Here is a 20,434-nt window from a genome sequence, read left to right as displayed (position 1 = left end):
CGTGGCGGACAGCGCAAATAATGGTAGTACATCCGGGCTGCGCCCTTGGGAAGACCAATGACCGCATGGGGACGGACAGCATGCGAAAGTTGGCTGTGGAGGTGTGTGCGAGAAGCACTCTCTTGCGATGCTGTCGTGGAGACCGGCGTGATCTGACCGCATTACAAGCGATGACTCCTCCGAAATCCGGGCGTCCGACATGAAGATCTATGATAAAGTCTTCAAATCATGTCAACGATGTCGCATGCCATCCCATCAGGAAAAACCCAAATCCCTATTGAGAGGTAATGTATTGGTAAGCCGATATACGCCAAAATACTGCAGCTGTTTCAACTCACCGCAGTTTACAGACGCTTTGTCAAACTATCGCCTTCCTTCCGATCGCTTATGGGGTGGATGATGTATAATTTGACGTGCTTGAGTAGATGTATTGGATATCTGTATATGCAGTTAGCCAATAACGATACACTCGACTGGATCCTGACAGCTAGTAGCGATGGTGTATGAGTTCCCTCGCTGTTCACACATCAGCGCTCAGCAAGCATAGATGGAATTTACAGAAAACTGTCATTGCTTTATGATCTAAGTACTAAGACAGTGTACAGATACCCGAACCTACGATACTGGTTTTTCGGCAGAGGCTCTACAATATGCAAAGAGAACGTACCTGGATGTGCACCCAATCCCGGCATCCCGTCGCCTAACTCTCCACGCACATGCTGCTTGCCTTTTGCGACGAACACGATTGCGGGCGGGGCGCGGTGGCCCGTGGGTAATGAGGCGGGGAAGTTGCAGCCCGACGAGTAGACCTGCTGATGCGGGTTCGGGGCGTAGCTCAGCGAGTCGAGCCGTGCAGTGATCGCGGCGTTGCTCGCGGAGTGCGTGTGGGGCGCGTGTGCGTAGCCCGAGTTGAAGACGACGTGGACATTGGACTATGATGCGTTCGAGCGTGTCGACGTGTTGCCCTTCGGCGCGGGCTGGGAGGAGGGCGAAGAGGGCGGCAAACCAAGGTGGCAGGTGCGCGGCGGACTTGATGAGGAAGGTGATCATGAGCGGGCCCGCGACAAACGCTCCGGGACTTTGTGTCGTCAGGGATAAGGTACCGCGCCTGGGGTGAGCTGGGTGTAAGGTGTTGACCGTGGTGCCATGGCTGACGATTGGGTCGAGACAGAAGCACCCGTCGCGCTCGCCACACATGAGTTGATGACCACGTCGCGCCTGATCTTCACGCCCAGCATCCGGTATTAGATAACCTCGGGGAACGTGGACGTCGTAACCAAACGGCGTCGATGGAGCATGCAGGCCACGTGCTAGACGCGGGGGATGTGGACTCCGACAGACGATGGTGTGAGCTGGCAAAGAGGAGCTCGGGCTGTACGGCGGCGCACCCGCGTGCCTAGGAACGGGACGAGGAATGGGCTTCGGCGGCGAAGTAGCTCCGTTTTGTTAGTGGATGTGGATGTTGGCGCGGACGCGGTGTTGTAGGGGGTGACATGAATTATGGCACGGATAATGGGAGGATGTACGAAGAGACGACAGCCATGGGGAGGCGGAAGGAACGAAGCTAGGAGAGTGATGGCAGTCACAGTCGAAGTGCGGAATATTTAGCGCACGGACTACACGCGCGCTTCTCGTTCTCGAGTGTATCACAGACTCAGTTGAGTCAGTAGCGCCCATGGCAACGCGCGCGGCGCGACGCGCGTCCCCACATGTGCCAGCCTCCTCCACCACCTCCACCTTGTCAAACTCCCCATCTCCTAGCGGCGTTGTTGTTCTCCGCCGCGCACTTCTCAGACCTCCATCCTGCCACCTCACCGGCCATGCCCCAGATCACGTATTTCTTCGCCGCCGCGCGCTGCCGTGGATTCGTCTGGGTTGCGTACGACGTCGACCACGACCACGACAACCTATGAGACGTCAACGACGATGAGACTCGACCGGCTCCTCCCTCAGCTTTTACGGTCCCAATACGTGGACGTCCCTTTGCAACTCAACCCCACCGTCGAGGGCCCATGGTCACTCCTCATCTCTCCGCGGTGACACCGCACGTGAGTCCAGCACATTTGACATCCGGGTTCCGGGTGCACGATCTCACGAACAGGTCGACAACACACATCTACACGGAGCCCAAGATCCCCGATGCTGTCAGCCTGTGCAACTTTGGCATCCAGGTGGTGAGTGTCTCACTCTTATGATCGCATGGACTCGCGGTGCGGGCGAGAGGAGTGACACCAACAACTGGTCGTACTCCTTGAGCCACTTCTCTGCCAGATCGGTCTCGCTTGCGCTATCGTCGACGCCTACCTCCTCGCTCGAGGTTAACACGTCTTGAGCGCGGCGGTTCACCACCTCCCATCCTCCACGTCAGAATCCGCGAGTGCCCCCGCCGCGATTTCCCGCCCGTGCCCCTGCTCACCCGCTGCTCTTCTAGGAACTACATTGTCTCTGTCGGCGAGTGCGCACTTGTACCACCGCGGCGTTTGGAGGGCGCAGCCAGCAGCGCGTGTCCACTTTCGTCTGGCGGCCATTTCGTGCCCACACGGGCAAGACTTGCTCTGGATCGAAGAGCGCAAGGGACGGATCAAGGTGCGACGGTTACGGTGCATCCTTTTGTCGGCTTCCGTCATGATCGAGGATGACGAAGAACACGAGCCGGACGATGCGCACTCGTGTGCGGCGAGCCCGACGATCCTGGACATGGACATCTGTCGCCGGTGAGGTAGCGTACTTTCCTCCTTCCGTTCTCCTTTACTGACCCGTTTTTCCCCGGGCGTGCTCTGAGCCCTCCCTCATCCTTTCCTCCTCCTTCGCTGCCTCGCCTCGGCTTTTCTCTCATCTTCTTTCCTCGCCCGTCGTCCCCCGCGCTCATGCGCACACAATCAGACCCCCGCGCGATACACGTGGGACTGGCGCGCGTACGCGCTCCCTGGTCGTGTCCGCCCCGGAACAGCCTCCTGGTCGTCGTCCAGGTCCCTCCAGCTTGCGGCTGCAGCATGAGTGCCAGCGTCTCGCGCGTACGTCGTCGGCGGGTGCACGGTCGTTGGTACCTGGCGGCATGCGACCGTGAGCAGGCCCAAGGTCCCGCTAGTCGAGGGCATCTTCGTCGTCTCTCGCGGCGATGGCGGGCGTGAGTGCTCGTCTGTGGCTCCCGGCGCAAGCCGCGTGCATATCGCATTCGCGCGCGCGTCCAACTGGTAATCCCTCGCGACGGAGCTCTCAGCAACTGCTGTGCGCTTTTTCGCAGGTCTAGCAGGCCCCGATACCGTTTACACCGCGTCGTCATTGCTCGTTGATAGGTACATCTATGTCGCTGTTGCTAAATACTGGTCTCGTCTGCATCTCAGATATCCAATCAATGTTCATTTTTGCCCCATATGTTATGTGTGATGAGTGCTACTGCTCGATATCCAGTGCTTGAAGCTGTGATTTACGGGCATGAATGAGACTAAGTGCATCTGGTGAGGGCCTGCTCTCGCAACTAAATTTTCCTTCTCCGTGTAATGGTTTCTCATTAGCAGAGGGGTAAGCGAAAAACAATACTTGTGCATAACACCATAATCGAGCTCATTATCCCTCACAAGCCTCAGTAACATCTCATTATGGATTTGGGTTTTTCCTGATGCCGTAATATCAGTATCTGGATGGACCGTAGCACGCACCAGAGCGATGCCGCCGTGGCGACGCCTGCGCCGTTGCGTGGATTCGGAAAGCTTCAGCAGTCAACTGGTCACGAGTCGGCTTTTCCTGTCAACGAGACAGGTGAGTTAGCAATTGGCGGGTGCGGGTATGGACAGCCTGGATGACAAACTGGAAGGAGGTCACGGCAAGAGGCCTCCCTTTATCACCAAGCAAATCCCACGACTACTGTGCAATTTCACTCAATTGGAATTGTCACGGTCACACGCGCACGACCTCCTGCGGAAGTCACAGCACACGCTGGCAATTGAAGGAACCAGTATGAACGGCTGGTTCGAGGCCGAAAACAGCCTACAGAGAGCAGAATCAAGCCCATGTGTGTAAAACTCCGCTTTCTTGGCCCTTAAATTATGATTTTCCTCCACCAGTTTGCAGTTGAGACTCGAATGTCTAGAGATCTAATGTGAATTTTAGACGTCACACGTCACAAGGCCCCGTCTGAAGTTCCAAACCGGTCATTTGCGGCCTGCCCCCACTGCGTCACTTCAGATTCTCCCTTGAAACTGGAAGGTCTGGCCAGTCACATATCAACCCAACCTAGCAGTGTCAGAGGGAAGTCATTGCCGATTACGACTGTGCGACCACGTGATATTGCCGGTGACGGCGCGACCACCCGGCGCCAGCCGTTGCCAGTCACGACGCGTCCAGCGCTCACGTCAACGCACATAGACCACTCACCCCAACACAAACGGTACGCAATGTGCACAAGCTTGTCGGTCCGAGATGCTGAAATCGGCTCTCAGATAAACACGTCATGATCACGGATTCCCCTCAGCTTCCACTGCTCGGTCGTCCCAGCACGAAGGATAACGACGCATACCAGGTCGGAGTCACACTTCCTGAGGCCGACCGAGAAGATCTCCGCAAGCTGAACACAAAAGCCGAAGTGCGCACTTGGACACTCCTAAAGGCGGAAGAACACGAGCGGCTTATGCTCGTCTACCGCAGCATGCACAACGCCACCGTTCTCTGTGGCACCCTCCCTACCGAGCTCCTCTCCCTCATCTTCGTCTTCGCAACCGCCACAACCTGGTTGGGAACGAGAAGTCGCGTGGCACTGCGGCTGTTGTGCGTCTGTCGCCGCTGGCGCGAGGTTGCGCTGGGATGCTCCGAGATCTGGGCCAACACGCTTGACACTGGGACGTTCCACATGGGCGAAATCGGTGTTAACAACGCGGACACCGACGACGAAGGTGAAGACGGATTCGGAAACGAGGAGGATGATGAAAAACAGGCAACCTGGGAAGAGAAGAACGGGAGACGTCAGGAGTATGAATACTTCCTCTTCGCCCTCAAGCTTTCCGCCTCGCGCCAGCTTGCATTACACATCTCGAGCTTTCCCCAGCATTTTCTGAGCGTCACCCTTCCAGAACACACCTCCAGAATCTCCAGAATGACAATCAAGATCACGAGCGAAGACGTCTTCGAGCAGCTGTACCAAATCCTCAAGAGCGGGATGCCTGTCCTATGCGACCTCGCTTGCCCCGTGGTTGCTAGGAGCCACCGCCTTTGGACAAGGCTGATCCACAACACTTACACTTCTCCTATCGACTCGGCTTCCCTTCCTTGCCTCCAAAGCGTCCGAACCGCTGCGCCGTGGTTTCCGGCCCTGGTAGTGCCATCCTTGCGATCCATCGAACTCAGCTTGCGGTGTCCGAATCTACGAGTGTTTGCCGAACTTCGCCGTGCACTAGCTGAGTGCCACACGATAGACCGGCTTGTGCTCAACGGAGTGTTGCCCCAGGATGTGCAACTTCCGACGAACTGGCCTGGTCCGGCCCTCCCCTCCGTCGATCAACTGTCCGTTTCCGATGCTCCAGATTCAATCTGCACCGCATTCAGGACACGGGCGATCCCTGGCTGCAGGACGCTTTTCGTCCAAACGACTGCGTCCTCCAGGACCTCCTTCGGAATATCCGACTTCCTCCCTGTTGATCCGGCCAACCTCCGAGCGCTCCTCGCGAGCGCGGACCACATGGAAATCCTTTACTCGGGGACCTCCCTGGACCTCTGGTCTGGACGCACTCAAGTCGTGGAGATGCAACTTGGCAGCCCTCCCGCCTTCACCGCCGACGCCATCTCCCTCTTCCGCCCTTTCGCAGCCATCACGGACCTGCATCTCGGCGACTGCCATCTGGAGGCAGAGCGTATCCACCCCGCCTTTTTCAGGGCGTTTCCGAAGCTCACGACGCTCCGCGTTTCCGGCTCCGGGTCCAACAAGCTCCTCGACGCGCTGTCGGCCGCCGACAGCGACACGCACCCTGACTCCGTCGTCTCGCCCTCCCTCGTCCGCCTCGACCTCGACTTCGAGCACAACACGGTCCCCGCGGCGAGGCAAGGGCGCAGGAAGCCCACTCAAGCGGAATGGGTCGCCGCGATCATGGCCGACCTCTCGCTCCTCATGAAGGTTCTCGAGCTTCGGTCAACCCGGGGAACGCGTCTCCAGCATCTGCAATGGTCGGAGAGGCTAGGTGACGTCATGGGTGGCGGACTGGGGATACGCGCGTGGGACAAACGTTCCGCGCCGTTGCGGGAGCTTCCAGATCTCGCACCAGAGGCCACGGCGCCGCTCGAGGCGCTAGTAGATGGGACCGTGAATTTCGGCACCATACGCAGCATCGTGTATATGTGACCGACAAGCACAGTTGTTTTACGTCGTCAACGCTCGGGAGTCGGCCGTTAACTTCAAGGCAAGGCGTCTCGCATTGTCAAGCAGCCATCTACATACTTACATATCCACGTCATCGGTTTTGATGGGCCGTCTGCGGGATATGTGAGAGTGGCGGCAAGACACTCATGTCGATGGTCGCGAAACGTTCCATCATCGTACAATTGACAGCCCAACGACTACAGCTCCAAGAACCTGCGCGTGTGTATCTTTATCCAGGACGAGGATGTCGTGGACATAGCCTGCAGCAATGCGCACGCTGAGCGTCCTCACGTCCGATGAGCAACGAGTCAACACCTCGCAACCGAGAGGGACAACTGTGTTTGCCGGTGCGCGCGCCCTTTAGTACTCATGGAGTTCCAAAGTCCGTCCTCCGAAGCAAATCGAATTGGCACCCCGTACCAAGTAGTACGTCGTACCATGAGCCATCTACTAACTAGTTCTGAGCACTGCACCATGAGCCTCCCTCTCTCCCTATAAGCTCTCTAAGAACGCGAGCACATCCCGCCGCGACCGACCGTCCTCCTTCCACTCCCCAAGCATCGCCTCCCTGATCGCTGGGAGCCGTGCACGCTTCTCCTTCCCGTCCTCTCCGAAGGCCTGTGTGAGAACCCGACGCGCCTCAGCCTTGACAGCGTCGACAGTGCCGACCGGAGTGTAGCCCGTGCGGTACACTTTGTTCAAGCCGTGGGCGGTCCGGACCTCGAGCAGCTCGTAGCCGATCTTGTGGACGTCGGTGGCCAAGGCGGTGTTCGACGGCTGGTCGGCGTTGAAGGGCCACATGATCCTACGATATTATAAGATGCGCATCCGGACGAGCACAATTCGAGAACGTACATCGGCACGCTGGCGGCGATGGCTTCCGTCAGCCCGTTTTGGCCCCCGTGACAGACGTACCAACCCGTCGCCTGCAAGGGGACGCGTGAGCAGGCTCAGAAGGGGGGCGGTCTGCGCGGAGACGTACTGGGTGGGAGAGGACCGTCTGTTGTGGTGTCCATGGCGACAAGATTCCTTTCCCGTACTCTTTCACCTTCGCCTTCACCTCGTCCGGTACGACGGCCATGGGAGAGGCGTGGCTCATGATCTATGTGGTGCGTCAGTGTTGAACCTCGACTGCGAACAGTGGGGTTCAAAGACTCACGAAGGGGATGTCCATCTCCATTAAAACGTCGAGGAACGCCCAGACCTTCTCGGGGGAGCCGACGGGCCAAAAAATCGACCCGAAAGACATCTGTTTATGTACCCAATCGGTAAGACGTGGACGACGGGGTAGATGAAGAGCTTACGTAGAGCAAAGACTGCGGTCCCGAACGCGCAAGCGTGTCGTCCAGAAGCTTCTGGATCTCCGCACCCTCCGCCGACTGGGATTTTTCATTGGCCGTCAGGGTCGCCTTAGACGCGGTGGGGAGCAGCGGTCCAGCGATGTAAACGGGGCGACCCGTTTCGCCGAACCATTTCCTCGCGAGCTTGAACGCTTCGGGTTCCCAGGACTCGAAGGAGATCGAGATAATCCCGTCGACTGTTGCTTGAGAGCTGAATATCGAAATGTGAGTCCGCCATATTCAGCAAACAAGACTGCTCTCGAACTGACGCATTCGTGAGGGGGAATATAGAGAGCGCAAATTCGTCCGGAAGGGGGAACTGCAATGCGACTATCAGACTCTGTGAAAACCAAGGCGAGTGAAACCAAGGCGAGTGAAAACCAAGGCGAAGAAGAAGTGTCCTACCTGCTGAGGACTGAGCTCCCAGTCGTACATTGGAGGATGCCCGGGGAGTTCCACTACCTCCCCTCTTGGCACGTTGATCATCTGAGTAGCGGCACGTGAGTTAAACAACCGTTGTCCAAGTATGCAAGACCGACGTCATACCTCCATGCTCACGTCCATGTATGAGCGACCGGATCTGCTCACTTCCTCCTCTATCTGCTGATGGAGGTTCCCGCGACCCCCGATCTTCTTGTCCCCGAACGAGCACAAGAAGGTGTACGTTTCACCAGGCCACCACGAATACACCTTCACGCTGGAGCCGCTGATGGACCGAACGATCTTGGTGTCCTGAACGGCGAAGATCTTGACGCGACCCGGGATGGATCAGCATTCTGGATCTGAACGGACCAGGGGCGACTCACATCAAGCACGACCGCGTTCGGCTTCGGCCAGGCACTGTGCTGAGTCCCAGTTTGCGCGCATACAGGACCCTCCCCGGCAAGCAGGGTCTTCCAGAAAGGCCCGATGCAGCCGTCCCCAAGCGGGTGGTTAGGTTGCCCGACGCACACGATCCTGTGGGTCGGCCAAACGTCAGCGTCGCGTACCGAGTCGTAGGAGGGAGTACTGGTTAATCTGACCTCAGACGTTGCGCCGCTTGAGTGTCGCCCTCTTCGAAGCTGCGCGTCGATTCCTTCACGAGCCGGTCGAAGTGTGCGGCAGTGACGAGAACCGTGACGCGCACGTCCGGGTCGAGCTGGACGAGTCGCGCGGCGAAGGTGATCATGGGGCGGGCGTGTCCTGCACAGCACAGGTTAGCTGAGGCTCAGCACCGAAGCGAGAAGATCGCCAGACTGACCCCAGGCGAGGACGCAGCTGGCGACGACGTGCTTGGATGTGGTGACGGGCATGTGGAGGGCCGGTCGTCCGGGGACGTTGTGAGGCTGTTCCCACTGCCTGGCGTCGAGCCTTATATCCCGCCGGACTGCCCGTGCTCGCGAGTCCGACATCGCATAGAAACGTGGAGGAGTTGTGCCTTTCTGACATCGTGGTGACAGGGCGCATGCTTTGCCGTCGGGGATCACTACTCAACTGTGCGGGAGATCCCAGGATCGTCAGGTAGCCTCCGAGACGCGCCACAACGCCGTGCCCTAGCAACTCCGGAACAGAATCTGTGGGAAGTTTGAACAATGGTAGCGCAGCAGGGCTGCACCCTTGATGAAGACGGCCAACCACCGCGCGCGGCCGGACAGAATGCAAGACGGAGGTGTGTATGTTGTGATACTGTCGAGGAGGAGTCGTGGTTTGTGCGCGATCCATGATCAATTGTGCCTACGTCAACGATGTCACATGTTACCTGAATGGAAGAGGCGCACCAGATCACCCACCGATCATCCGGCCGTTTTCGGTGTCCCTCCTCACGACTGGAAAAACAGTCAGTTGGAAGAAAATCGCGCTGGTTACGGGTGTGGTGTGAGGGCTTGAGGCTACGTCTTGCGAACAGCGCGATGGGACGGAACCTCTAAAGAATTTGGTGAGCGCGTGCGCCGTTGCGTTGGCGGCCATGTCATCGAAGAGCTTCAGCAGTGATGGGTCAGCTTTGCCTGTCGACGGGACAGGTGTGAGAAATTGGCGGATGCAGGGTAGGTACAACCTGATTTACAAATTGGAACGAAATCACGGCAAGAGCAAGGACGAAGGCCAGATAAAGCGCTGGCCATGAATGAATCCCACGGATACCTTGGTAAGTCCCATCACGTCACACTCACTAGCAAAGATCTAGTAGTGTGAGGCATTCAAGAACTATTGTAAAAGCTATACAAGTCGCCATTCCGTCAACCCTGTCCTCTAAGCGTCCTTTGTAGGCACATCAGGAATGCACACACTGCTCCCCGAACAGTCCGCCTCGCGCCGTTCAACAGCTGTGCCTTGCATAGTCTCGATCATCCATCCGTTTTCGTCGTCCCTCCTCAAACACGACGGAAATGGATGGACGACCCGGCCAACCGGTGCCTCTTCAGCAGCTCCCGGGCCCGCCGCTGCGCTCGATCGTCGCGTGTCAGGATTTGGTCCAGGCCGATCACAAACACGGACGACCGCTCAGGCGCTCAGGCGCGGATACACCGCCTCGGGGACCGTGGATGTGCCGTCGCGCAACGCCAACACGTCCTCGGTGCGGCATCCTGGCTCGCCACACCGAACCTCTCTGGCACAGATCAGGCACGCCGCACGTACGCCGCGTCCCCCCTCGCGCGCGGCACCGTCCCCATCCCCCCCTCGTCCCACACCCCCTCGTCCGACTCCAACCCCCAGCCCCCCGCGCCGCGACCCCACCCACTCGAGCGTGCGGAAGGTCTCCGCGGAGACGACGCGGGAAAGGCGACAAGGCGCGCGCAAGTGGGGTTGAACGCACGAAGGAGAGAGTCCGCGGCGGCCCAAGTCAGCGTCGTCAGGGCAGACGAGACCATCAAGCATGGCGTCGGGGCATGAGCCGTCGCGTTGAACACGGAGATCTAGAGAGCGCGCAGAGGAGGCCGCTGGGGTGCGTGGTGCGTGGTGCGTGTGTCGTCGGAGTCGGAGTCGGGAAAGCACCACTGAACGGTCCCGCGTCCGTGTTGCGAGCTGGGTTGCTGCCTTCGCCCACACCAATGTAGAATCGGCGCCGGGGAAAGTGGGGGCGAAGAATATGTGCACGGAGAGGTGGGTGAGGGCGGCGTGCGCGTGGACGAGGGGCTCAGCGACTCGACACGCGCTGTGCAGCCGAAAACGGAAATGATGTGCGCTCCTCGTGGCGCCAGTCTCGCCAGTCTCGCAAATTCGAGGTGTCGAGAACTTGATGGGGGAGGCTAGCTGCGGTGCTGCGATTGGTGGGAGCGGAAGGGTTGAACAACATTCCTACGCACATGCGGAGATGAGGGCGTCGAGCAGGTATAGTTCGCCTTGATGGAGGTGTGTGGGGAGAACGGTTCCTGGGGAACCAGGGGGCCTGTCGTCTTCATCGCACATGCGTGCGTCGGTGTGCTAGCTTGTGTTCGAGGTTCTCAGGCCGGGGAGGTGGGTGGCGTGGTCCACAACTAATTTCTGGGCGTGTCGGGTGCCGTGTGATAGTCGGAGAACTTTGGAGACAAGGCAATCGTAATGCGAAGCAGTCTGCTTAAGGGTAAATCGATCATTCAACTTGAACAGTGAGTCACTCACCGCCGCCGACACGAATATCATGACTCATCGATAACCAAAAAGACAGCATGCGCCCACGGTACGCACACAAACGAATCCTGGGTCCCGAGTGGCAAGTTGAGTGACAGTACGAGCATCGAACCGTGGCGCAGTCATATTCCTGTGCTGATTTTGGGTCCGCCCTGTGGAGGATGAGGTACTGACGCAAGACGGACTGTGGCGACCACGTAGCTGCGGTACACCGCTCGCCAGAATTGGAAAGTAGCACTTTCTCGAAGGCCACCCACCGCCAGCGAGGCTATGTTCCGTGACCGGACATCCTGGAGAGGCTGGGTCGGTAAGGGTCGGTAGCCGTTCGCGGAGAAAAGCAGGAGCGTTGTCCAAGCCTTGTCATCGGAGCAGTGCCTTGGCCCAGCCGCAGCGAACAGGCGCCCGTGGTGCTTATGTCAGCCGGCGCGCATTTTCATAAGACGAGACGCGCCTCTGCCTCCATCGCTACTTCCTTCTCCACCATCCACCACTCCCCTCCCTCCCTCTCATCCACCTCAACACCACGTCACTCCACCATGCCCCACCTCTCCCTCTCCATCCCCGGTTCTCCCCGCTCGCCCTCCTCCCCGCCGTCGCTGACGATGTCCAGTCCGTCGGTGTCGGCACGTACGAACACGCTCGTCGTCACGCGCCTTCCCCCTCATTTCTTCGAACCCATCATCCAGGACGCCCTCCGGAGCCACTTCGAGACCTACGGGCCCCTCCACACATGGGCACCCATCCGCGGTTTCGCGCGGGTGATCATGGTATACTTCTCAGAGGAGGACGCCGAGATCGCAAAGGAGACCAACGACGGGCTTGTCCTCGGCGACATGCAGGACCAGTGCGTCTTTCCCCTCACTATATGCGCGTTCTTCACCAGCTGACAACCCCCATCCTTTCCTCTCGTGCTCCGCCTTCGATCACCGGTCTATCGCAGACCCGACTACCTCATGCGCGTCTACCGCGCGGACCCGACACCCATCGAGTCGGATGAGACGCACGAGCACAACCACTACCTCCGCCCGCCCGTAAATGAGAAGAACTTCCTGATCTCGCCCCCTGGCTCTCCACCCGTCGGCTGGGAGCCGATCCGCGAGGACCCCCCGAACTCCACGCCACTCGCTCACGACCTCATCGCCGCACTCCGCAAGCTCGAGATCGAAGCCGCAGCTGCGGCGCGCGGGCCCGGGCTCGAGGTCCTCCTCGAGCCCGAGGACGGGTCGGGATCAGCGTGTGCGTCGAAGACTGCGACGCGGTGGCGATCGAGGTCGACGGCGACGTGCGGATGGACGGCTGCGATGACTGGGCGTATGGGGACATCGCGCCGTCTAGGGTGCGGAACGCTTGGCGGCCGACGCCGACGTCGATGCCGCCGGTGCCGGTGTCCGCTTGAGTTGTCCCATTGCTATCCACTGTGAGTGTTTGCTCCATTCGCCTCTGGACGTCCAGGACCATCGCCTTTGGACGGTGGTTTGTGCGGGCGTTCGTGTGATGTCAAACATTTCAGACCTGTACCGACTCTACGGAGTCTGAAGATACCTTATATTGCATTTTCTATCTGACTCTTATTCACGGTTCGGCTTCACTGGGTATGCGAACGCTAACACTATGCCTCCTAGATGCCATTGTTGCCATACACACCGCTTCCAGGCCTTTGCGTCTTGGTTTGTAAGTCTCAATTCCTCTCTGTTCCGCCTTCCCTCCCTAGACCGCGCGAGATGAGAGCCTATCAGACCTGTTCTGACCCTTCTGGAGAAAAACCATTGCCAATCGTTCCTTCTGATGCACATATCTTCCTCCCGATCCATGACGTCGACGAGGACGCTAACCCAGTTTGCTCTACAGAATCGCTGCCTTAACTCAAACCCAAACCCGTAACGACCATTATGCACGCTCTCGTTTGTGTCACTATTTGCACCCCACGGACTACACAGCTCGGATATCCACCCCTCGCATCTCATACCGCATAATGTTTCCTCGTCCATCGTTTCTCACCTGGGTACCCTCTATGTTTCCATATACTCTGGTTCATCTGTATAGTAGCACGCAGCTGTGGGCGAGTTCGTCTCTTCTTTGCATTGATCATGGATTGCGATAGACGGTCTCATGCCGGTTGGGTCACCAACAACAGAGACCGTTGCCAGGTCGAACACAAAGGTTTGCACGAATTCTCGCTACAGGATACAATCTTGTTTACACAGACGTACATCGTACACGGCGCCGCGCCCTCGCCCGCTCAATCCAACGCCCCGTTCCCGTTGCAGTAGTCCACGTTGCCGACGGCGGGGTTGCCCGCCCAGGCGGGGAACGGCCTGGGCACGCCCGAGGCGCCGAAGACGGCGAAGCTGAGGACGAAGACCATGACCTGCGCGCCGCCGTCGAGCGCGCCGCCGAGCACGTAGTTGTACTTCCGGAACCAGGCCGGGTGGTAGCGGCGGAGCCAGAGCTGGGACGCGAGCCCGACGAGCACGGACGCGAACACGGGCGAGTTCGTCCCCGCGGACATCCAGGACGAGTACTGGTAGATGATCGGGAGCACGACCGAGTCCACGCGGAAGCCGCGGATCGTCGGGTAGCGCTGTGCGGGGCGTGCGTGCGGGTGAGTGCGAGTGCATGGGAGGAGGGAGGGGTGGGGAGGGTAGGGAGGGGACGGACCTTGACGATGAGCCACTGGATCGCGGTGGGGATCATGCCGAGCAGGAGGCTGAGCGGGATCCAGAAGTAGGGCCCGCTGGGACCGTAGAGCTCCTTCGCGAGCGACCAGGTCACCGCGGCGCTGTTGAGGGACTGCGGGTACTGGCCGCTGGAGCATCGTGGGTGAGCAGAGGGACAAGCGGCGCGGCAAGGAAGCGGACCTCCAGATGTTCGTGCCGCGGGGCTGGAGGAGGATCTCGCGCTGGGCGTCGACGACGGAGATCATGACGACTGGGGAGGAAAGTCCGAGTGAGATGGGCGCGCGCGGAGCGTGGGGTATGAGTCGGTTTACCGTAGTTCACGATGCGCCTGGATGTGGGATCGGATTAGATTGTTATGTGATGTGTGCATCGTGGGACGTACCGAGGATGGTGCCCCAGATCTGCGTGAGGAACATCACACGAGGCGGGATCTTCAGGTATTGCCCATCTTGAGGTCGCTCGCCAGGTTGATCGACGTACTGACCACGTCGTGGCTCCACATCGAGAACTGCACAAGTCCGACGGGGTGAGATGAGTTCTGGGCTGGCTGGGTGGGACATACGTAGAGGTTCGCGACGGGCTTTCCGGGGTTGACCGCACCGGCGACCATTTCATCAGCTGGTTCGTCGCGATACCGTTGCCCATGCGCGCGAACAGGATCGTCGAGAACGGCGTAATGAATGCTGGTTGTTTGCTCGAGTCAGCGAGAGAAGAGCGAGGTGCACCGGACGGGATTGGTCTCACCTCCACCAGGAGCGCAAGGATGTACGACCACCACGGGAGCGTGGTCTGCCCTTCAGGACGACGATCAGACCTGCGAACCAGCGGACGGCTCAGTCTGGCAACTCGACATCTTCCCGTGGGGACACGTACCGGCGAAAAAGGCGAGGACAACAGGCGCCGTACCAGTACCAGGGAACCTCCTTGTACCTCATGTTGACGATCTGCAAGCGCGGTCTCAGCCCAGCTCGAAACCACGACGACCGAAGGAGATATGGCGCGCCTTCCAGTGCGGGTCCGGCTGCGACTTGTCCCGCGCCTGCTTGAACGACTGCCAGACGGACGGGCCCCAGAAGAAGATGACGTGGGCACGAGGCCACCGATCTGCGAAGGGAGCCCGGCGATGGTCGTCAGCGGGGCCTCGAGAGCGCCAGAACGAGAGGAGCCCTCACCCCGAGGTTTGCCGTCAGGTTCGCCCACGCGTTCGACCCTGACATCAGGAAAAGCGAGCGGAGTCAGTCTATGACTGGAATCGTCGAGATTCGAGGGGGCACGGAACGAACCGGTGAGCGCGGGGAGACCGATCTCCTCGAGCGCGGTCTCGTTGAGGGTGAACGTGGGCCCGAAGACGTAGCGCTGGTTGTACACGGTGCCGTTCTGCGCGAAGAGCGACGTGGAGAGCATCGGGAAGGCCAAGGACTGTTGGCACCACGTCAGCGGCTGACCCGATTGCGCAGCAGGACATGCTCACATTCCACGCGTTGGTATAGTATATGCCCATGATCACGATGTAGCAGATCACGTATCCGACCCAGGAGTTCGCTGTGCGAGTGTGTAGCACGTTGGTCCTCGATAGTGAATAAAGATCGCTGTACCTTGTTGGATCAAAGGAAAGCTCAAGTAGCTGTAGAGGCGCGTCTTCAGTACACATAGCTGGCCCAGAATGTGAGATGCTCACCTAGAACCGATGTACTGCCAGTCCAACGAGATGCTGAGGAGCCCGAGGCCTTCGTTCCCGTCGATACCGCCGAAGAGATTCGTATGACATCCTGCGCGCCGCTCGGAACGTGCTGAGTCGTCAAACAGAATATGTTGATGCCGTTCAGGAGCGGGAAGATGTACGCCGGGAAAATCTCCCAGATGAACATCCCCGTGAAGGACGCCCAAAAGAGCTTAAGGCGCTTCGAGTTTGCCGAGTGTTGAAGTGAAGACCTGAGCGAGGAAGTCAGCGACAGTTATCGGCGGCGTTGGGGCGAATATACTTTGGAAGATGGTGACGGTCGGGAGATTCTGCGCGCGACGTAAGTCGTAAAGACGGGCTTTCAGCGCGAGAAGACTCACGGCCCAGTACACCATCTCGCTTGGGTATACACTTAACGGACGGAGGATGCCCACCAGACCGTATCTGTACCGTTCAAGTGAATAATGAAGGCATCGAAGCAGCAAATGGAGGCACGTACCCAAAGCATGCGGTAGAGAATGTCGCGAGCACGGCGGTAGTCGCCTCTACGTTGGTGTCGTAGTACAGCTGCGCCGACATCAGTTTCTCCTGACAGCTGGGGCGCCGCTCGGAACGTACACGCTGCACGGCAAAATTCATTACAGCGGTGCTTCCGCCGGCGGCAGTAGATGCCACGAGCGAGGCGACCACATGCTGCGAAGGCGTCAGTTTACCGTCTCCGCGAAGGGAAGTCCGTCACACTCGCCTCCTTGATGCGAAAGTCTCCGGGTTGATGAAGTCCAGACGGGCGCGAGGGACGCGATCGCGTGCCTCGACAGACTTGCCGTTGGGAGCCAGCGCGCCCACGCCTTGCCGATGCTGTAGATGATGAGCATGAGGAACACGGTCGAGACCGTCATCTGGATCGGCTTGAAGAGATAGATCTGCAGAAGCGAGGTGTGAGAATCACGTCAGGCGCTCGCCATTCGCGCCATCCTCGACGAGGCGTCTCCGCCCTCGCCACCCGCGTCATGCCGTGCGTGTAAATCGCACAAACGGCACAACGCCGAACCGCACTCACACGGCGGAGAGACACCGTGTGCGCCGCGGCGGTAGACCGGGAGGGCTACTAGTCCGACCCCAGTGATGAGAAATGCCCCCAGTGTTGAGAAATCTGGTCTGGCGGTCTCGTCCCTCGTCCGATAATGTTGAAAATTCACACGCTGGTAGGAACATGTTCTCACTTTCGTTTTCAAAAAGAACGACGTCGTTCCGTGCAGAAACAAGCACGATCTTTCGCAAACATCTCTCAAATGAGAAAAGTCGAAGATTTGATACCCGTCGGCTACGATCCCATGACCAGCGCTTAGGTTGAAGCTGCGTGAGGGGTATTGGATGAAGCGTGGCTGCCCCAATTCGAATTCTCCGGCACGATATCTGTGGGAGGGAGGCGAAAACGCACTTTGGGTCAGTTCAAGCGTGACTTCGGCCACAGAACGTGAGTGAATTTCAGTCTCCGACGTTGTCGTTGGGGAGGATGCTGTCATCCCTGGACGTATCTGACAGCCTAGCCGAGCGGAGTTGATGTCGGCTGCGTGACCCGCACCGTGACTAAGCCTCGGCGAAATTTCTCAACTCTAGGGTCCGCGGCCGGGTCGTCCACTGGGGGCGCAATACGTACCAGTTTCCTTTGAAACTTTGCACACTGATTTCTTATGACACTACCAATATGTGTACGAAATCCGAAGACTATCGCAACAGAGATGGTCGAGACTCTCATGGTTTGATCTTGCGGGCGCTCCCATTTCTCAACTCTGGGGTCATGCTAGTAGCAAGCACGGGTCGGCAGAGCAGGCACTCACCTGACAGAGCGCCGCCCCGAGCCCGGCGAGCACGGTTCCGATGCACAGCGAGCGGAAGGTGAGGGCAGCGTCGCCGTCGTCGCGGGGGTCGATGAGGAAGCGGGAGACGTCGCGGCCGTCGGTGATGACCGGCTCGCCGTTCACGAGCTGGACGGTGCTGTCGCCCTCAAGTTCGTCGTAGAGGGTGCCCGGACCGCCCTCCGCCTTCGCGTCGGCGGAGTCGAACGATGCCGCGGTGTCGGTGCGCCTCCCGAGGATCTTGACGTCTGCCTTCTCGTCGAAGGAGGTGGGGGAAGACGGTGGGGCGTCGTCGACGACCGCGAGGGGCGCGGCGACGAGGGTGGGCAGCTGGCTGACGCCGTCGTGGGGGGCCATTGAAGACGGGCCGACGAGGTGCCTGCAGCGGAGGACGAGTGCCAGACGAAGTTGGGATGGGGGTTCGGTAAAGGCAGCCTGCGTCTTTTAACTTCTTCTTGGAGCAGGTCACCCGAATGGCCCTTTGGCGCCATATGTTGTGTCTTGACATGGCCACCGTCGACGGCATGCAGCTAGGCCTGGGATGGGACGATAAGGTGCGAGCTCCGGGCTTGAGCTACCAGGAACCTTTACTCTGCACGCGATATGCTATCAGCACTAAACCACGGCAGCTCGGTGGAAGCGCGGCAGAAGGAAGGAGCTTACGTGGATCTTCTGGCCGCGAGGTAAGAGACCGATGTAGCGGGAAGCACTGAAGCTGTATTATATGCGCGCTAAGGAACATTGCGTTGCGGCCCGTTACGATTAGAGGACACCTGTATCGCATGTGAACGTTTGAACAAGCATGAGAGTCGAAGGGTGCAATCCGGACACTTGCCACATGGTCTCCCCGGAATGACACTATCGTCTTCTCCCGATTGCCTTATCATGCCGTCATGTAGCCTGTTGAGCGCTGCAGGTGGCCCTTGTCTGTGTGGGAGACAGCTCGAGTCGGCCAAATACCCCCGCGCAAGTTGAATCGGTGCGCTACTTGCGCCATCATGATCATTGAAAGAAATATTGTGCCTCATCTTGAAGCATCGCTGCGTGCTCTGAGCGGAGTTGAATACGCTGGGGTGAGAGCAAAGGAAATCCCTTTATTTCAGCAGGTGAGCCCCAGGCATACGACAGGAAGTAGACAGAACTCAACTCGAAGTCATATGGAGCACGTAGCATATCATCGCTATACCGATCCAGCCCTGGCAATTGTCCCCGAAGTGCACAATGCACAGCTGGTAGGCCGCGATTGGCGAGCATGAGGTCCTTTATGTTATGTGGCGGCGTACCTCGTATCTAGCGTGACTACGAATCATTGAACGCGATTTCTTGTTGATTTCTTGGGACAAGAGGAGGAGTGAAGGAGACGCTCGACTGGTCCGTCTTGGGCATATGTCACGTGTTATCTCCAATGATACCCCGATCAAAACCAGTCGCTAGCCGCTAGGAACTAGTACTTCCTCGCCTCAATATTGCACTGCATCGCAAAGTACGCCAGAGGCGTCATAGGCGTTATCCTACCGACATAACGCACTTTCCGTATGTTCTACATGCCAAATCGACCAACAGGCTCAGCCCTTCTCCAACCAGGCTGCGCCAGCCTAGTTCGCGCCCTCCCCGCAATCAGCGCCTCCGCCTCCGGCTTGATGCTCGCCCACAAGTCCTCCACCGTCCGCGTCGGCGCCCACCCGAGCTGCGACCGCGCCCTGTCCGCCCGCGACCGCGCGTTCGTCCCGTTCGCGAACACGTACGCCTCGTGCTTCGCGAACTCCCCGATGCTCTCCTCCGTCTCGAATTTCACCAGCTCCGCGCTCTCGATCGCCCCGAGCGCGAACAGCGCCTCCGCGACACGCCTCGAGAGGTCCAGCCAGAGGTGCTCCCCGTTCTCGGCGAAGAAGTACCCGTCACGGCCGTGCGTGATCGAGGCAGGGCTCGAGACCAGGCGGCGGAGGATGATCGCGTACAGCGAGGCCACTACCCGTAGCAGGTCGTCATCGTCGTCAGCTGCGAGCGTGGGGAGGGACGGCGGGCACATACGGTCCTCGACGTGGACGTTGTCCCAGATCCCTTGGCCCTCGCCGATGATCCCGACCCGCTTGCGAATCAGCGCATCCCGGATCAGCGCCGGCACTTGCAGCGAGTGCGTGTTCGTCAGCCCTTCTTCGCAGGATCCCTTCCGACTTGCCGTAGATCATCGGCGGGCACACCTAAATGCACGCATGTAGCCTGCACGCGATCGTCAGCTATCTGCACCTACCGGCGGCGACTCGCGATCGCTCACCTTCCTTGTCCGCCTCAAGGAAGAGCAGGTCGACCGGGCGGTGCAGAGCCTCGGCGGGGATCGTGTCTAGTTTGTCGACGTCCAGATCAGAGTAGATGTCGTCCGTGATCAAGTTCCCCAGCTTGCGGCTGAAGTCGACGAGGACCCCGGTGCCAGTCTACAGCCATGTCAATCTCGTCGCGTTGGACTAGGACGGAACACAGCGCCCGCTCACGGTGTGCAAGACGAAGGGGCGGTCCCGAGCTTGGCGTGGCGCGTCTTCATCCCGCCCAGGATCGCCTTCGCCATCTCGACGTCGTCCGCGTTCGCAAAGTTGATCACGACGTGCGCCTGCTCGGACAGCTGTTCGAGCTTGTCGAGCTCCGCGAGCGTCCCGATCGCGGTCTTGACACCGGGGAAGTCCTCCTCGAGCCGCTTGGCCTTGTCGGCGGAGCGGACGTAGAGGGTGAGATCGAGCTTGGGGAGGAGCTCGGGGTCCGCGAGTACGCGGCTGAGGAACGTTCCGCCGACGTAGCCTGCAGAGGATGTGGTCAGTCCCGAAGCCATTCTAGGCTGGTGAAGTGACATCGTACCGGTGGCACCGAGGAAGAGAACAGGGGTCTTGGAGGCAGACATTGTGGAAGGGGAAAGATGCGCGGTGTTGGAGAGTGACTGGGAGGATGAGAGT

The 20,434-nt window shown here is 59.1% G+C and overlaps 5 protein-coding genes across 5 annotated transcripts; 2 read left to right on the top strand and 3 right to left on the bottom strand.

The window, feature by feature from the left end:
- Positions 1–4,450: 4,450 nt before the first annotated feature.
- Positions 4,451–5,408, top strand: BXZ73DRAFT_81640 (uncharacterized protein; the record flags this gene model as incomplete). The annotated part of the gene is made up of 2 exons (XM_048023543.1): positions 4,451–5,158; positions 5,391–5,408. The coding sequence occupies 2 exons, from the start codon at positions 4,451–4,453 to the stop codon at positions 5,406–5,408; spliced, it is 726 nt and encodes a 241-aa protein (XP_047872586.1).
- Positions 5,409–6,838: 1,430 nt separating this feature from the next.
- BXZ73DRAFT_106569 (UDP-Glycosyltransferase/glycogen phosphorylase) lies at positions 6,839–8,978 on the bottom strand (the record flags this gene model as incomplete). The annotated part of the gene is made up of 11 exons (XM_048016651.1): positions 6,839–7,151; positions 7,202–7,272; positions 7,329–7,448; positions 7,506–7,595; positions 7,651–7,897; positions 7,956–8,026; positions 8,092–8,172; positions 8,233–8,433; positions 8,493–8,643; positions 8,709–8,868; positions 8,927–8,978. The coding sequence occupies 11 exons, from the start codon at positions 8,976–8,978 to the stop codon at positions 6,839–6,841; spliced, it is 1,557 nt and encodes a 518-aa protein (XP_047872585.1).
- Positions 8,979–11,810: 2,832 nt separating this feature from the next.
- On the top strand, positions 11,811–12,670 carry BXZ73DRAFT_92788 (Calcipressin; the record flags this gene model as incomplete). The annotated part of the gene is made up of 3 exons (XM_048026480.1): positions 11,811–12,118; positions 12,215–12,473; positions 12,545–12,670. 3 exons carry the CDS (start codon positions 11,811–11,813, stop codon positions 12,668–12,670), a joined length of 693 nt encoding a protein of 230 aa, XP_047872584.1.
- Positions 12,671–13,513: 843 nt separating this feature from the next.
- On the bottom strand, positions 13,514–17,849 carry BXZ73DRAFT_92787 (oligopeptide transporter; the record flags this gene model as incomplete). Its single annotated transcript, XM_048026479.1, has 24 exons — positions 13,514–13,855; positions 13,933–14,080; positions 14,133–14,202; positions 14,264–14,280; positions 14,331–14,400; positions 14,433–14,499; positions 14,553–14,635; positions 14,678–14,746; positions 14,767–14,784; positions 14,848–14,896; positions 14,956–15,003; positions 15,045–15,056; positions 15,125–15,162; positions 15,236–15,371; positions 15,424–15,494; positions 15,548–15,576; positions 15,631–15,644; positions 15,719–15,853; positions 15,906–15,962; positions 16,014–16,077; positions 16,133–16,200; positions 16,252–16,349; positions 16,454–16,556; positions 17,475–17,849. 24 exons carry the CDS (start codon positions 17,847–17,849, stop codon positions 13,514–13,516), a joined length of 2,181 nt encoding a protein of 726 aa, XP_047872583.1.
- Positions 17,850–19,032: 1,183 nt separating this feature from the next.
- BXZ73DRAFT_92786 (NAD(P)-binding protein) lies at positions 19,033–20,382 on the bottom strand (the record flags this gene model as incomplete). The annotated part of the gene is made up of 6 exons (XM_048026478.1): positions 19,033–19,460; positions 19,524–19,666; positions 19,694–19,712; positions 19,768–19,895; positions 19,982–20,282; positions 20,340–20,382. The coding sequence occupies 6 exons, from the start codon at positions 20,380–20,382 to the stop codon at positions 19,033–19,035; spliced, it is 1,062 nt and encodes a 353-aa protein (XP_047872582.1).
- Between the last annotated feature and the right edge of the window lie 52 nt (positions 20,383–20,434).

The sequence above is a fragment of the Epithele typhae genome (genome assembly GCF_022376455.1).
Source record: "Epithele typhae strain CBS 203.58 chromosome Unknown BXZ73scaffold_86, whole genome shotgun sequence".
Classification (NCBI taxonomy): Eukaryota; Fungi; Basidiomycota; class Agaricomycetes; order Polyporales; family Epitheliaceae; genus Epithele; species Epithele typhae.
This window is presented reverse-complemented; position numbering and strand designations above follow the sequence as displayed.